The following is an 18341-nucleotide window of genomic DNA, read 5'->3' as shown; positions in this document are numbered from 1 at the left end:
CAGCATCCAACTACATTGCCTGGCTGCTGTTGGAACATGTTCTGTAATCGTTTGTTGACAACAAGGTCATTTGAGATTAATGCAAGGAAGAGCCTTGAATTATAACACATGGATGGAATTAAGGTTGGCAGCCAGGGAAAGCACAGGTTAATTTTTGAATAGAAAGAGTGCAGGAAGAATGTTTCCCAGACTAATTTTTTTCCCAGACTAAATTTTAAAAACAAAATTTTATGAGATTTTAAATCATTGCCTGAATTTAATTTTTGTTTACAATGATGAGTCCAAGCAGGGACACTTTATCGACTCCACTGTTGTTTTGCCCAAACTTGTCCTTTGGGTAGGGCTCCCAGAGCAGTTCCCAGTTTACTTGCAGAAATGTTTGCTACCCTGAGGGCACTGGAACAGATAAGACAATATTGTGCCAAGAAATTCATCACATGCTGAGATTCCCCAAGTGCCCTTCTTGCTATTGCTCAGATTTACTCAGCAGGTAAGATAGTGCAAGATGTCCAGGATGCTCTGCTTCTCTTATAGAGTCAGGAGAAGGAAATATTTATCTGCTGGGACCCAGGACCCATAGGGATCCATGGAAATGAACTTAGTGTTGTGGCTCCCAAGGAAGCCTGCTCCCTTCAGCCTGATGTGGGCTGTTTTGTCCTTGTGTCGGCAGTCAGTCACCACATATGTGAGCAGAAGGCCATGTGGTGGTAGAAGGCTTAGTGGTGAGAATTACAGGGCAGTAAAATGAGGTCAGTGAACTCTTCAGTGCAAGCATCTGGTTTACCTCCTTCTGATCACACTGAGCTGAGGAAGTACTTTTAACAAAGCTCAGAATATGACATTCCCTGTGCTCTATGCAATTCACACAATCTCAAGAAGCCACTGGGGTGTTAAAGATGGGAAACGTATCAGTATGCTATATTTTTACACAGTAAGTTTTCACAACGAGCCCTCTATGTGAACTGATAATGAGGAAAATGTGTTTAATGATGGGGTCAGATCTCTTTCCCGAAACATTGGATTTATGATTTTGCTGTATCACAGAGGGCTTGGTCTCTCATTATGTCTAAGTAGTTGCTCAGCAATAGTAATTTGTTCACTTTTACATGTACCGTATCTGTACAGGTATTTTACACTTATTTTTATTTGGTTCCAGTTGCTTTTCTTTATCTTTGTAAAATTTTTTGTGAATTGTGGGAGGTAATTTTTAGTCATATTATGTTTCCCGCTATCAAGAATCTGAGGAAACATAAAATGGTCTAGCAGTAACCTTCAATCTGCATAACTAACCAAACTCAATTACATGAAGGAGTAAATTATACAGCTATAAAATGTTTAATCTTTTACCCAAAAAATTACAGATGCTCATGTATAATCTGAAGTTGTTTGACAACAAATTAATCATTTTTCACTTGACACTGATGAGTTCAAAACATTTATGATATTGAGGACACAGCAGGTGCTGAACACATAATAAAACTTCTGTGACATGACTGATGATCTGGATTTATTTGGGATGTAGTGACAAACTACATGAAAGTGCATAGTGTAGGTGTATTTTACCTTCTTGGATTTTCTTTTCTACTTGAATTCATCTTTGCAGCCATAAAAGTGTGTATGAGCTTTTGAAGTAGACTGAAGTATTTAAAATTTCAGCAAATAAAACACTTTTAATGCTACAGGTTTTATCATTTCATATTACATCTTTCAAGAAAACAATGATCCATCTATTGGAAGTGTATTATTTGTAATTTCTAATCCACATTTTGTTGTTTATGTGTACATGTCTTCAATGCAAAAAGAAAACTGATACATTTTGTTTATCATACTCTCAGTTCTCATCCTGTACTGCTCAAGTCTATCAGTCATTCATGGAATGTTACTTGTGGTAAAGACTAGTGAACTTTGTTACCTTGGCTGACTGGAGTGTTTACCTGTGTTTACCTTATCACCAGATAAGAGTCATTAGCAGTGCTGACTAGCAGTTTTAATTTTGATGTTAAAACCCCAGTCAGTAGACTGATACAGTATTCACTTATTTGTCAGTCAGGCTGGTTGTCCAATCTAAGGTTAGTCAAATTGTGTGGTGCATCTCTAACAACATTACACTGGCTACAGATTTGAACTACTGAGCAAACAGTATCACATTGGAGAGAATTTGGTTCATAGTAAGTTTATATTTAAAAAAAACTCTCTCTCTCTCTCTCTCTCTCTCTCTCTCTCTCTCTCTCTCTCTCTCTCTCTCTCTCTGTGTGTGTGTGTGTGTGTGTGTGTGTGTGTGTTTGTTTTTAGAATTGTGGTAGTATTGTTACTTGTTTAGCACCACCTAGGCGATATACACAGCTTTTGGTATGGCAGAGATGTCAATGTATCAAATTTCCAGACTTCCACACTTCCTTGATGTAACAACATACATGGGGTAAAATAACTTTGCGAGTGACATTTAAGTGAATCAGATGGTAGAGACCCACTATTAGCCAACCTTAGCTCTTCCTCAGGTATTTTTGCTTGCTGTGTCACCTGTTTATTAGTTAGCCTGTGCCGAACATTAGCAGGTGAGGCAGGCTACAGTTGGTGATTCATATCGATGGCAAAAGTGAGCTGCATACTTCACGTTAGCTGACAAATCCTTCCGTTTCATGCAACTGAAGTGCATCATTCAAAGAATTATTTTATTTGAAGTGTAAACACAACTAAGTTGCAGTTTATGTTGTCTCAGTCTCTTGAGCATCTCAAATCAGAGCGTGCACAACTAAAGCTGGGAAGGAACTGACAGTCCTCGAACCAGCATGTAGATCCAAAGTGGATTATTCTAGAAAATTCAGTAGTGAAGAGGTGCAGGCTTTAAAATAATGAAAGCTGAGAAACACCCAGTTTTGAGAGAATTCACTCAGCACTGCTGTTACATGTGGAAAGATGTGGAAAAAAATTGACTAGCTTCCTATAGGGGAAGGTCTGCAGCATGTAGATCCGAAACGGATTATTCCAGATAATTTAGTAGTGAAGAGGTGTCTTTAAAGTATGAAAGTTGAAAAAGCACCCAATTTTGATAGCATTTACTCAGAGCTACTATCCTACGTGGGAGGTCTCCAGTGTCTGCTGTTTGGTAGTCCAGGCAATGCTCTGTTGGGAATAGTGAGGCCAGTTGTAGATCACTACACTACTCTTACTGCTGCAGCTAGCTGGGACCCACAAAGGCATGGCAGAAAGAGGCAAGTGGGATTTGTTTACAGCTATGTGGTGAATATAACTGCAGGATTCAGAGTACCTACTGTCAGAAGTCTTGAACACTGCCCCAAGGAATGATTATGTGCATAAAACTTAATGGGAGGTCATAGAGAAAGAGAAAGTTTAAGATTTTACTCAGGGACACCACAGTCTTGGGCAGGTTCACGAACAGAACTTCCTAGCCTGACTCACTATTTTATTGTGCTCCTTCCCATACATGCTCTTCTTTGGATATTGTGTTGACCATGTTTCGTCTTACTGTATTGAGTGAGTGAATGGCCTCCCCAAAGTGGCACCACAATTGTAATAGATATTGTGTGCAGTAGAAAGCCTTGTTCAGTGTTTTGTGGATAGTGTTAGGTTACTACACCAGAGTGATTTTAAAGCAAACTATCACAAAGCCCTCAAAATACTAATGTGCCTTCATCACAAGTTATTAGGGCAGTTATTACAATTCCACAAGGTTCTCTGAAACACTGGCTGGATTTCATATAAACAATGTACATGCCAGGTGAGCTGTTATATCTCAGAATTACCAGTGGGCTATCAACAGGAGTTCTGGGTCCAGCTCTGTCTCTAGCCTCTGTACAGAACTGCCACTGGTCACCATATGGTCTCTCATTACAGTGTGACCCTCCTATTGTGTTCCCATCATAAGTCTTCTGTACAGTCACCTACCTTCCCAGCTGAGCTGCTTTTGTTGAGTCATCTGTGAGTGCTGTGTGTGGTACCCTTGTAATAATGTCATATACTTTAACTGAATGTTGTTTGTATGAGGCCTGTTCAAAGAATTCTGGAACATTCATAATCTCATACCAGCAGTGTGCTGGAGTGAAATGTGGTTGGCGTCCCTGCACATGTCTGTGTTTAATGTATAACTGTCGGAAGTTTCATTGTTGTATGTTTGTCAGTTATTGTTCAGTGCTGTATTGATTAGAATGTTATGTTGCACAGTTTGAAAATTTCCAGACGGCAGAGTTAGAGGGACAACACGTCAGCATTAAATTTTGCGTGAAACTCAAGAAAAACTTTACAAAGACACACCAAATTGTGGATGAGGCCTATAGTGATGAGTGCTTAGGCCATGCTCAGTGTTACAAATGGTTCACATAATTTACAAATGGTTGGCTAGAAGTTAAAGATGACCCTAGTTCAGGACGTCTTACATCTGCCAATGATGCTCATGTCAGGAAAATCACAAAACTGTACTCAGTAATCGATGCCTGACTGTCCAAGAGATTGCAGAAGAATGAAACGTTTCAGTTGGATCATGTCATGAAAGCCTAGGAATGCACCATGTTGTCACCAAGTTCTTCCCACTGCTCATAAGTCAACACCAGAAACACCTTCACCTCACAGTCTGTGAAGAGCAAATGAAAGGAGTTGTTCCTTAAGAGAATCATAACTGGTGATGAGACTTGGGTCTACAGTTATGATGTTGAGACTAAGATTCAATCTTCGCATTGGGTCGTGAAAGGTTCTCTAAGACCAAAGAAAGCTTGTCAGGTCAGGTCAAATGTCAAAGCCATGTTGATAGTTTTCTTTGACTTTGAAGCATAAGTGCATTGTGAATTCATGTCACAGGTATAGACTGTTAATCGATGGTACTATTAAGGTGTTTTGTGATGCCTGCAAGAAAATGTGAGAAGGAAACAGCCTGAAATGTGGCAAGACAATTAATGGCTCTGCACCGTGTTAATGCACCTACATATTCATCCCTGTTGGTGCATGACTATTACACAAAAAATGAAATAACTGTGCTACCGCATCCTCTATACTCTCCAGACCTTGCCCTCGCGGACATTTTTTTTTATTTGCAAGGTTCAAAATCCCATTGTAAGGACAAAGATTTGCAACAATAGACAATATCAAAGAAAATTCGCAGATGGCGCTTCACACGATCCAGCAAGAGGCGTACCAAGACTGCTTCCAGAAGTGGAAACGGCCTTGGGAGCTGTTTATCAGATGTGGAGGAGAGTATTTCAAAGGAGATTATGCACAATGAGTAAAAGGTAAGCATAGAAAAATTTTGTGGACAAAGTTCTGGAATTATTTGAATAGACCCCGTATGTTGATAAGAAGGCATTAAATGCTTTGGCCAGAGATGTGCCCTCTGTTGTAAGCAACAGTTGGATGAGCATAGTGCAAGTTTTAAATTTTTATGAGGAAAGGGGAGTCCTTCCAAAAATGTTAAGGAGTGGATTTTAAAGATTAAGAGGTTGACTCCTTCCTATATTTTTCATTAGTGGTTAACCATCCACATGTATCAAGGGAAAAGTTTTTATTCTCCTTTTTTTCATTTTGTGAAGCAGGAGTACAAATTTGTTAACATAAAACACAAATCTATGTGCTGAGAAGTCTTTTCTGAAAGCTTGAGTGTGATCTGACATGGCAGTGTAATGTAAACAAGAAGCGTTACAGGTAAGAGGAGAATAGAAGTTTTGAAATCCAGCATTACAGAAGAATGTTTGTGATGAGGTGGGTAGATCAAGTGACTAATGAAGGTGTACAGAATAAATTGAATTGAATTGAAAAAAAACCTTTGTAAGTCACAACTAAAACAAGGGATAGCTTGATCCTGGGGTATCAAGGAATAGTTAATTTGTTTATGGAGGAAAGTCTAGGGGATAAAAATTGTTGAATGAAATCAAGACTCGATTACAGGCACAGGTTTAAGTGGGTTTAGGTTATAGTATATATGCAGAAAGGAATAGATTTTCATGGGATAGATTAGCATGGAGAGCTGCACAAACCAATTTTTTGGACTGAAGACAACAAAAAAATGAGTTTCTTTTATTGTCATAGTTGGGCAGGATACTAATGGCAGTGCTGTAGGTTGCCTCTAACTTGAACAGCAACAACAAGGATAACACACTTGAAGTAAAGATATGAGCTTTATGTTGAACACTGTAGAGTAGTGTGCACTTGATGCAATGAGCTACAGGAAAGTGCTTCCCTGCTTACATTGTGGTGAAGGCTCTGATGTTAGGAGCAAAGCACTGTCATAACTGCAAGTGTTATCCACACTTGCTAGGTGCATGTCTGCAGTTGTCAAGTTTGTGGTTTCCTTTTCTCTGTGACAGTTTTCTCCATAAGGACATTGGAGGATATTGTTGAAAGCCTGAAATTCCATCAAAATTGAATGTGTAAAGTTCACTAACATAATTTAATATATTCACTGTCTTGATGAGCATAGATATTGGTGGGTGGAATTTATGTTGAAGATGATTTGTTGTTAGGTCAACTTGGTGTATTCTGTACCTTGGTTATATCTATTTCTGATGTTCTATTCATGAACAGTGCTTCTGTATGGCAAGCTCTGTGCATGCTTTTCTACTGAAAGAAAATAATGTTATTAAAGAGCGAGGGCACAGTTGATATACTCATTTCTTTCATAAGTAGCTGACATGATTCCCTATTTATAAAATTAGCTGACATGATTCCCTGTTTACAAAACCTATGGTTGTCCTGAGCACTTTCCTTTACTGTATACAGATTGTGTGTGCACCACACAAGTTGCTCTATGGAATAATTGTGCATACCAATCATAACTGGAAGAACAGATAGTGGAGGACAATAGCTATTGTTTGCTAGATATGAGTTTGAATTTATGCAGCAGAACTATCACTCTGCGTAGTTTGATACGCAGTTGACATGTGTGTTCATTACACTAATTTTATGTCTGAGTGAATTCCCTGCAGCTGTACAGAATCATTTTTTGACCAGTGTATGGGAACAGAAGCAAATTATTTAAGTTTTATTGTAATTCAGTATAGTTCTGTCAGTCCGGAGCCAGTCTGCTGACATTTAAACCACTGTTCTCTGTCTATTCCAAACTATTATCAACAGTTTAAGATTAGTAATAAAGTACTCTAATTGTGTAAGAGTAAAAAAAGGTGAATGAAGCAGAAAATGGAGAACATAAGTAGTCCAAGTTTCAACAGCAGCAGTAGTAATCTACAGAGAGATTTATCATATGCCTTTTATATTTTACTTTGCTGCAGACTAACAGTATTTGAATTGAAATGTTTGTGTACATGAAGTCACTGTAATTCGTGTATTGTGACATCAGTATTAATTGTTTTTAGTCAGAGTGCTCCATTCACCTGAGATAATAGTTCCCTGGACCCTCTTTGACTTTTACTGTTACCGGCTCATCAGTAGTGAATCAGAATGCTGAAAGTATTGAGAAGACAGCTTCACACTGTAAGTTCAGTGTTTATTCCCAGGGGTTATATGTTTGGAATTGTGCTGTCAAGGCTTTTTGGGTTTATGGCATTTCATTTTTCTTCTCTCTCTCTCTGATATCACCCTTATCTGTAATTGCATTAATTTTTACGAAGCAAATTTCTCTTCCTGCAAATCTGTGTTCGTGAATGTCATTGAATTTCATTGTTTTGTATTGATATAAATTTTCATGGGACTTAATTGCTAACTGTGTGGTTCTTTATACTGTGGACGATTTTTATGTATTAAAAACTCCAGCAATGCTGTTTTTACCTGTGTATCATTTATACCATGAAAACAATTAGTACTCACGTAAGATCGTCCTACAATTAAGCCATGACACTGTGCTGGTGCTAATGGGATTCACACACAGGTGTGTGCTAACCTCGTATAGCAAGTTGCCCTAGGCATATGAATGACATGATATAGCTAGCTGTCTGCTTAATAGTTCTGTAATTTTTATATAGTGATTTACTATGTTGCGGTTTGTTTCAAAATGAATTATAGTAATGACTTAAAAGAGAGCTAAATCAGATTTCAATGTCTTGCCAAACTTGAGGTCTTCCTGGATGAAACACTAAGTCTGTTTGCAGGGCTGAAGGAGGAAACAAATTTGGGCCTCACTGAATGAATCATTTGTGATGATGCCTGAAGTAGTTTAGGGTTACCTATAAGTGTCTAGAATGGATTGGAGTACCAAGAATTTACTCCCAGTTCTCTTTACCAAATGATGTGCAGGCTGTCGACCTCATTTTACTTTTTATCTGTCAAAGCAATGTGGCGAAAGCCATTTAATTTTTAATTTTGGACCCATGTTTGCACCTCTGTTTATGTATGGTGTCTTTTTTAGCCCTTTCTCCCCATGCCTATTTCTAGCTGTCTCCTAGCATATCATTTGGGACTGATGAATAGTCATTTTTTACCTCCTCTCTGTCTTCGTGTTCTATAGTTTTGACTTGGGTGCGAATGATCCCAGTTGTTTTTTGCACCCTAAAGCAAAACAAAAACCAATACCAACTCCCAGTTCTTTAAGAGTCTACCTTCGTACCTGCGTGGTCAGTGCGGCTGACTGGTATGCAGAGGAGACGGGTTTCATTCCAGGAATTTTTCCTCGGTGGGAGGACTGGTATGGGGTGTACTCAGCCCTGTGAGGCCCAGAAAGGAGATAATCGATCGATTAGTAGTGGTGCCGAGGTCAATAAATCTAACAGTGACTGGGAGAGTGGTGTGCTGACCACATGCCGCTATGTACTGCATCCAGTGATGACACTGGCACAGGATGACACAGCAGTCCGTCAGGCCTGATTGGCCCATTTAGGGACGGAAAGCAGAACTTTACCTTACCTACCATTCAAGTTAGAGGACAGTGTTGTAACCACTGTTACAGTTCACTCAGTTTTTAGGACTTAGTGCGGCAATTGCCTGCCTAGATCAGAGGACTGTATGATAAAGCAGGTTGGGCAGACTACTGTCCTGCATAATTTTGAACTGGTGTCAGAAGTAAAGCAGACACCATGAAATATTCAATAGGTACACTCTTGAACTGTTGCTTTGTAGGCAGCGTGATACATTAGGGCTCTTCGGAAAGTACGGTCTGATTGGTCGCGAAATGGAAATCACTGTGGAGTTCAAAAATGTTAGCTAGACCTTCCGTCTACTTCCCTACATAGTCACCTCTCAGGCTTGGACATTTGTCATAGCATTGTACCAATTCCAATGCCCTCATCATCGAAGGCAGTCACCTGTCCTTTTCGCAAAATCTCTGCGCTGGTCTACACACACATCTGTGGCAAAATGCTGTCTTCATAGCCAGCATTTCATGTAAGCAGAAATGAAACTCAGTGGGAGCCAATTATGGGCTGTATTGTTGGTAATCAAACACTTCCCATTGAAAACATTGCAGGAGCATCTTCATTGTCCCTGCAGAGTGCAGGTGGGAATTACCATGAAGAAGGAAATGCATGATAGTCACATTATGTGAGCTGAATAGCTTCAGACGTAATCTCTCACCAGACCCTCACACTTGATGGAAGACACTTTTTTCTAGGCATCTTTATGTGCTCACTGTGCTCTCAAAACTGAAAAGAGCAACGTGATGTGATCGACGGGCATACTTGTCACTGCACAACACATCTGTGCAAAGTTTCATCAGATTGTCATTTCCATTTCGCAGAGTATCAGACCTTACTTTCCAAATGGCCCTCATACATTTGAAAATACCATGTATACGGACAAGGAAAAAAGTGAGATGCTGTTGTTCGTGTCTGGATGAATCAGTAGTCACTTCTGTACGTATCTACCATTACAAATTGAGTCTGTACATATTTGTACGCAGCAGCTACACACTAATGAATATGGCAATCATGTCAGAAATGGAAATAGTTGAAGAAAATAACCATTCTACCATGGAAAAGGTAGTAATCAGTATTTGACAAAAATACAAGTAGGCATTTTGAAATCAGTGGCCCATGTTTTTAATAAAGACATTTATGTATGTGTATGGTATGTGGACAGAGTGAGGTGGTGCAGTGGTTAGCACACTAGACTTGCATCCGGGAGGATGATGGTTCAAACTCACATCCGGCCATCCTGATTTAGGTTTTACGTCATTTCCCTAAATTGCATCAGCCAAATGCAAGGATGGTTCCTTTGAAAGGGTATGGCTTATTTTCTTGCCCATCCTTCCCTACTCCAGTGGGACCAATGACCTTGCTTTCTGGTCCCATCCCCAAAGTCAACCAACCTATGGTTTCTGAGGTGTTGTAAAATACATTTCTTCATTGTTTCACCCAGTAAAAAACATTTTGTAAAGCACAAATATGAAAGTCTGAATTACAGCAGTATGACATAGTAAAATGACATTACATGGCATCTTTAAGCAATAATTTCCTCTAAACAGCAGAGCACCAACTATTTTTTTAGTGGGGGGGGGGGAGGGGGGTGGGGGGGGGGTGGATGGGGAGGGCAAGGAATCCTATTCATTGATTTTATCTGATGTGAATTAGATGCAAAGCAGCAAATATATATATCTAAAGTGTGGGAATGTGTTAGGTATTTAGTGCTATGGTGTTCTACAAAGAGAAACAATGAAGTCATAATTATAAGCCAACTTTCATAGGTCCTCCTCCTTGGAAACAATTTCATTCCATTAATTTTGAAAAATACGTCACATAGCTGGGAACACATTAGTTCTATTTTTCTCAGACAACACTTATCAACAGTAGTTTAGATTTTTTATAGACCACAATAACAGTCAATCATTGATAAACATATTATTATTATTGTTACTAGTACTGTTATTAGTAATATTAATATTTCAGAAATACTGTTCATTGCATCCTAATGAAGAAAATAAAATTATAATTTCTTTGAAAAAAAAGCATATACAGTATTTTGTTTCTTTTTAGTCTGCAAAAATTTTATATACAATTTCCAAACAGTGTTTTTGTTTTCACACTTTGGGAAACAAGTTCTTCCTGTCATCCATAAGATTAATTATCTCAGCCCTGTCTTCATGGACATGGAGGACAAGTAGATGATTGACTCTTGACTGTGTTGGTATTCATCTGAGACAAATTTTAACTCACAGCAGAATGTCTTTTCATAGTATGCTGATAGTACTGAAACTGTTTTAAGCAGAATGATCGAGTGAATAACTTCCTGAAACAGTTCTTTAACCCTACCCTATTCAGCAATAAGTTGTATTCTTGTAGAGGATATGTTACATGCTTGTATCCTCATCGTAGCAGTTCACAGCATTTCGAGCTGTGTGTGAAGCCTGTCCAGGTTAAAGTTGGCTGTGTGTACCCCAAGCAACTCTTCCAAATGTTGTGTAGATGAAGGATATGTATTGGAAGATGAAACAAGTATCTCTTCAAAATGGGATAGCTGCTTTGGATTCCCCTGGTTGAAGGTTTGTTCAGTTTCATTCAAAAAGAGAACAAGAATTTCAAACACATCTTTCTTAAATATTCATTCATGAGACAGATAGTATTTTGATATGATTCAGTCTTGCTGATATTTGCCTTAGCCATGATATATTTGGGTATTTCAGATTTAGGTTCTTAGTTATCTTCCTCTAACAGGATATCAAATGCTTCTGCAGTCGTAAGATTCAGAGCTGGTTTTAGAACGTCAACAAAATGTTTCATTCTGGTTGTATTCAAATTTGTATTTTGCAGGGATTTGGCCAGTTCTTTGCATAGTCAGCACTTCATTAGCGAATGTCATGTAAAAAATAGTCTCAAACTTTTTCTGTCACTTCACGTAGCCTCAAAGGGCTGACAGTCTTCTTTATCTGTAATTGAGTTCTGTGTATTGTGAAAACATTTTCAATATCGGAATATGGTTGGTGAGGAAAAGAGGATACTAATTGCTGTAACTGCAACTGCCACATACCAAGGTGTTGATGAGAATGAGTTATTTGTTAGTTTAGGATCTCCTTGGTGGTTATTAGAACTACAGCTGTTTTCACTCAGGACTGCAACAGTACACAAGAAAGCTATTGAGGACTAGTATTGACTGAACTGCATCACTGTTGTCAAGGAGTGTGTTGACTCACTTCTAAGAGCTCTAAGGGCTGTTCTGCACCTGTATCTTCCTTCACTACCAACATGATTAAACAAAGAAGTAACAGATAGCAAGCAATACACCTGATTTGCGAATAAAGATTAGGATAACCATGACTTTAAGTAAGGGTTTCAATTTTTCTGCTACACCAAAATCACGTTTTTAATATCTTTAACCAGAACTGTTGAAGAAGCTGTCTATTGAAGAAATAAGATGAAACTCCCATCCACCAAAGTACAGTATATTGTCTGAAAGAGCAGCACTTTATAATTTGAGAATTCATCCCGAAACAGTTCTGTTCCCAGCAGATAAAACTAATGCAAGAATCCTGATGCAGAGGACTGCCTTCACAGATAATACATAGACTCTCTGTTAGGTCATCATTTAGGTATCTGTGAGGCCTATCAATAATGAAGATCATATTATGATCTTCAGTAGTTAGCAGTATTTGCTGTGGTTGAGTGTGGGGATATAACAGCAGACGGAGGAAAGTTTTCAGTACTTTTAAACAAGCTGGATATTGCGTGAACCATGAATTACTACAGATAACTGAGAAGCAGTGGTATTTGAAGATTTTAATACTGAATTTGGATAGTTCTGATCGACGGCATTCATAAGGAAAGAAAAATCCATCTTTAAGCTGAATAGTGCATTTCGCAGTCACAATACTAGAAGGAAACACGATATCCACAATGAACAGCCAAATCTGAGTATTGTGCAGAAAGGAGCCCATTTCAGTGGCTGTAAGATTTTTAATGTCCTCCCTTCAAGAATTAAGTGTTTGGTAGATGATATCTCTTGTTTAAAAAAACCTTAAGGCATTTCTTTTTGCAAGGATCATTTTATACAATAGAAGAATTCCTGAACTACACTGTTTTAAAATTTCTTGTATTGTAAATTGCAAATGTATGCCCAAATTTGTATTTGTAATACCGAATATTTTTATTGTTAACATATATTTTGCAATATTTATTTCTCTGTAATACTTATTATTTTGTAATCTTTATCTATCCAAAAAGGTATTTTCTGTAGTGGGACCTAAGTTACTGTTTTCTGTTTTTGTTTTGTTTTATGTATTACCATAAATTCTGGCCAAAAGCTTGTAAAATTGACATGTTCGATATCCTGTGATAGTGTCACAACATGGATCACTGGAACGAGATAAATAAATAAAATTAAAAAAAGTGATGTACAGCTTTAGTTTTATTCCCAGAAAGAACATTCCCAACAAAAACACGAGGACATAGTGCAGCAACAGTTGATAATTTATTTCTAATTCCAAATACTTTTCATGAAGTAAATTAGCCCCTTAGTAAATTATATATCTGACTGTAATGGTCAAATGGCAGCTATAAAACATCCCTGTGAATTAGGTTAAACTAAGAAGGGAAACTTACAGTGTAACAGAGTCATAAATGCCAATCCAGTTATATTATTCAGAGATAATTTACTTGATGAACAATGGGAAGAAGTTTAATAAGGGCACACTGTAGTGAAAAGTTTAATAATTTCCCAATAATTTTTTTAGATTAGAGAATTCCCTCCCTACGCCCGACAAGACGCCTCCTGAGACGCGGTAAGGCAGGAGTAGGCAAAATGCAACAGAGAATAACAATATTAATGTGCTAATAGTAAACTGCAGGAGCGTCTGGAGAAAGGTCCCAGAACTGCTCTCATTAATAAACGGTCACAACGCCCATATAGTACTAGGGACAGAAAGTTGGCTGAAACCACATGTAAACAGTAATGAAATCCTAAACTCAGATTGGAATGTATACCGCAGAGACAGGTTGGACAGTGAAGGGGGAGGCATGTTTATAGTGGTAAGAAGTGCAATAGTATCGAAGGAAATTGACGGAGATTCGAATTGTGAAATGATTTGGGTGAAGGTCATGGTTAAAGCAGGCTCAGACATGGTAATTGGATGTGTCTATAGGCCGCCGGGCTCAGCAGCTGTTGTGGCTGAGCACCTGAAGAATAATTTGGAAAATATTTCGAGTAGATTTCCCCACCATGTTATAGTTCTGGGTGGAGATTTTAATTTGCCGGATATAGACTGGGAGACTCAAACGTTCATAATGGGTGGCAGGGACAAAGGATCCAGTGAAATATTTTAAAGTGCTTTATCTCAAAACTACCTTGAGCAGTTAAACAGAGAACCGACTCGTGGCGATAACATATTAGACCTTCTGGTGACAAACAGACCCGAACTATTTGAATCAGTTAATGCAGAACAGGGAATCAGCGATCATAAAGCAGTTACTGCATCGATGATTTCAGCCGTAAATAGAAATATTAAAAGAGGTAGGAAGATTTTTCTGTGTAGCAAAAGTGACAAAAAGCAGATTACAGAGTATCTGACGGCTCAACACAAAAGTTTTGTCTCAAGTACAGATAGTGTTGAGGATCAGTGGACAAAGTTCAAAACCATTGTACAATATGCGTTAGATGAGTATGTGCCAAGCAAGATCGTAAGAGATGGAAAAGAGCCACCATGGTACAACAACCGAGTTAGAAAACTGCTGCGGAAGCAAAGGGAACTTCACAACAAAAATAAATATAGCCAAAGCCTTGCAGACAAACAAAAATTACGCGAAGCAAAATGTAATGTGAGGAGGGCTACGCGAGAGGCTTTCAATGAATTCGAAAGTGAAGTTCTATGTACTGACTTGGCAGAAAATCCTAAGAAATTTTGGTCCTATGTCAAAGTGGTAGGTGGATCAAAACAAAATGTCCAGACACTCTGTGACCAAAATGGTACTGAAACAGAGGATGACAGACTAAAGGCCAAAATACTAAATGTCTTCTTCCAAAGCTGTTTCACAGAGGAAGACTGCACTGTGCTTCCTTCTCTAGATTGTCGTACAGTTGACAAAATGGTAGATATTGAAATAGACGACAGAGGGATAGAGAAACAATTAAAATCTCTCAAAAGAGGAAAGACCGCTGGTCCTGATGGGATACCAGTTCGATTTTACACAGAGTACGTGATGGAACTTGCCCCCCTTCTTGCAGCGGTGTACCATAGGTCTCTAGAAGAGGGAAGCGTTCCAAAGGATTGGAAAAGGGCACAGGTCATCCCCGTTTTCAAGAAGGGACGTCAAACAGATGTGCAGAACTATAGACCTATATCTCTAACGTCGATCAGTTGTAGATTTTTGGAACACGTATTATGTTCGAGTATAATGTCTTTTCTGGAGATTAGAAATCTACTCTGTAGGAATCAGCATGGGTTTAGAAAAAGATGGTCGTGTTAAACCCAGCTCGCGCTATTCGTCCACGAGACTCAGAGGGCCTTAGACACGGGTTCACAGGTAGATGCCGTGTTTCTTGACCTCCGCAAGGCATTTGACACAGTTCCCCACAGTTGTTTAATGAACAAAGTAAGAGCATACGGACTATCAGATCAATTGTGTGATTGGACTGAGGAGTTCCTAGATAAGAGAACGCAGCATGTCATTCTCAATGGAAAGAAGTCTTCCGAAGTAAGAGTGATTTCAGGTGTGCCGCAGGGGAGTGTCATAGGACCGTTGCTATTCACAATATACATAAATGACCTGGTCGATGACATCGGAAGTTCACTGAGGCTTTTTGCAGATGATGCTGTGGTGTATCGAGAGGTTGCAACAATGGAAAATTGTACTGAAATGCAGGAGGATGTGGAGCGAATTGACGCATGGTGCACGGAATGGCAATTGAATCTCAATGTAGACAAGTGTAATGTGATGCGAATACATAGAAAGATAGGTCCCTTATCATTTAGCTACAAAATAGCAGGTCAGCAACTGGAAGCAGTTAATTCCATAAATTATCTGGGAGTACGCATTAGGAGTGATTTAAAATGGAATGATCATATAAAGTTGATCGTCGGTAAAGCAGATGCCAAACTGAGATTCATTGGAAGAATCCTAAGGAAATGCAATCCGACAACAAAGGAAGTAGGTTACAGTACGCTTGTTCGCCCAATGCTTGAATACTGCTCAGCAGTGTGGGATCCGCACCAGGTAGGGTTGATAGAAGAGATAGAGAAGATCCAACGGAGAGCAGCGCGCTTCGTTACAGGATCATTTAGTAATCACGAAAGCGTTACGGAGATGATAGGTAAACTCCAGTGGAAGACTCTGCAGGAGAGACGCTCAGTAGATCGGTACGGGCTTTTGTTAAAGTTCCGAGAACATACCTTCACCGAAGAGTCAAGCAGTATATTGCTCCCTCCTACGTATATCTCGCGAAGAGACCATGAGGATAAAATCAGAGAGATTAGAGCCCACACAGAAGCATACAGACAATCCTTCTTTCCACGTACAATACGAGACTGGAATAGAAGGGAGAACCGATAGAGGTACTCAGGGTACCCTCCGCCACACACCGTCAGGTGGCTTGCGGAGTATGGATGTAGATGTAGATGTAGATGAATATTCCTACAAAACTGTGAACCCACCTTCTTTTTAGAATGGGTCTGTGAAAACTAAGAGAAAGGGTGGCAAACATTTGGGATCAAAATATCGTGTACCACAAAAAGGGACCATTCTTTACTGCAGAGTACAAGTTGCAGTCGAGAATTAAGGGGGACTACAAGCAGTATAGCAACATTCTTGATCATGTCATAAAAAAGGGAGTAACCATGCACACACACACACACACACACACACACACACAGAGAGAGAGAGAGAGGAACAAAGCAAAGGTTGTTTGCAGCATTACTAAAAGTGAAACAAATAAACTGACAATCAATATTCAGTTCCCAGAAGACAGTAGTAGTGAGAAAAATAATGTTAAATTCAAATAATTTGTTAAATTTAATGAAAAATTTTGGAAAAGTATAAAATCAAGCAACCTTTTTGATGATAATTTTTTAACAGGAGCTCAGTTTGGCCTCTCTAAAGTAGAAAGCAATATAATATGATTTCTCAAACTCAATGCTGGTAGAACCAAACAACAAAATTACCATTTGGCATTTTGTATGAACATTTAAAAATCATAAAATTCTGCAAGGGAAACTAAAATAGTGTGAACACTCAGGACCATTTAACAAATGACCCAGTAGGAATAAGATTAAAATTGGAGTGGGAAATATGTTGTCCCACAAGGCTTAGTGCTTGGCTCACTTCTGTTCTAGCACTTGTTGTTGTGGTCTTCAGTCCTGAGACTGGTTTGATGCAGCTCTCCATGCTACTCTATCCTGTGCAAGCTTCTCCATCTCCCAGTACTTACTGCAACCTACATCCTTCTGAATCTGCTTAGTGTATTCATCTCTTGGTCTCCCTCTACGATTTTTACCCTCCACGCTGCCCTCCAATGCTAAATTTGTGATCGCTTGATGCCTCAAAACATGTCCTACCAACCAGTCCCTTCTTTTTGTCAAGTTGTGCCACAAACTTCTCTTCTCCCCAATTCTATTCAATACCTCCTCATTAGTTATGTGATCTACCCATCTAATCTTCAGCATTCTTCTGTAGCACTACATTTCAAAAGCTTCTATTCTCCTCTTGTCCAAACTATTTATCGTCCACGTTTCACTTCCATACATGGCTACACTCCATACAAATACTTTCAGAAACGACTTCCTGACACTTAAATCTATACTCGATGTTAACAAATTTCTCTTCTTCAGAAACGATTTCCTTGCCATTGCCAGTCTACATTTTATATCCTCTCTACTTCGACCATCATCAGCTATTTTACTCCCTAAATAGCAAAACTCAATTCCTAATCTAATTCTCTCAGCATCACCCGATTTAACTTGACTGCATTCCATTATCCTCGTTTTGCTTTTGTTGATGTTCATCTTATATCCTCCTTTCAAGACACTGTCCATTCCGTTCAACTGCTCTTCCAAGTCCTTTGCTGTCTCTGACAGAATTACAATGTCATTGGCGAACCTCAAAGTTTTTATTTCTTCTCCATGAATTTTAATACCTACTCCGAATTTTTCTTTTGTTTCCTTTACTGCTTGTTCAATATACAGATTGAATAACATCGGGGAGAGGCTACAACCCTGTCTCACTCCCTTCCCAACCACTGCTTCCCTTTCATACCCCTCGACTCTTATAACTGCCATCTGGTTTCTGTACAAATTGTAAATAGCCTTACGCTCCCTGTATTTTACCCCTGCCACCTTTAGAATTTGAAAGAGAATATTCCAGTTAACATTGTCAAAAGCTTTCTCTAAGTCTACAAATGCTAGAAACGTAAGTTTGCCTGTCCTTAATCTTTTTTCTAAGATAAGTCGTACGGTTAGTATTGCCTCACGTGTTCCAACATTTCTACGGAATCCAAACTGATCTTCCCCGAGGTCCGCTTCTACTAGTTTTTCC

General features: G+C 38.9%; 1 protein-coding gene across 7 annotated transcripts in view; it reads left to right on the top strand.

Annotated features, from left to right (window-relative positions):
• Nucleotides 1–18341, top strand: part of LOC126271985 (peroxisomal multifunctional enzyme type 2-like) — a 155141-nt gene that overhangs the window by 12684 nt on the left and 124116 nt on the right. For 2 of the 7 annotated variants that reach the window (XM_049974451.1, XM_049974452.1), the window contains exon 2: nt 7317–7434. The exons of 2 other annotated variants lie outside the window; for them this stretch is intronic. In XM_049974451.1, coding sequence (XP_049830408.1) covers nt 7402–7434 — 33 coding nt within the window. In that variant the 5' untranslated portion in view covers nt 7317–7401. 3 more of the 7 variants (XM_049974453.1, XM_049974455.1, XM_049974456.1) reach the window with 3 other exon arrangements.

This window comes from Schistocerca gregaria, chromosome 5 (genome assembly GCF_023897955.1).
Source record: "Schistocerca gregaria isolate iqSchGreg1 chromosome 5, iqSchGreg1.2, whole genome shotgun sequence".
Taxonomy (NCBI): Eukaryota; Metazoa; Arthropoda; class Insecta; order Orthoptera; family Acrididae; genus Schistocerca; species Schistocerca gregaria.
The sequence above is the reverse complement of the archived record's forward strand: the minus strand, read 5'-3'. Positions and strand labels throughout refer to the sequence as shown.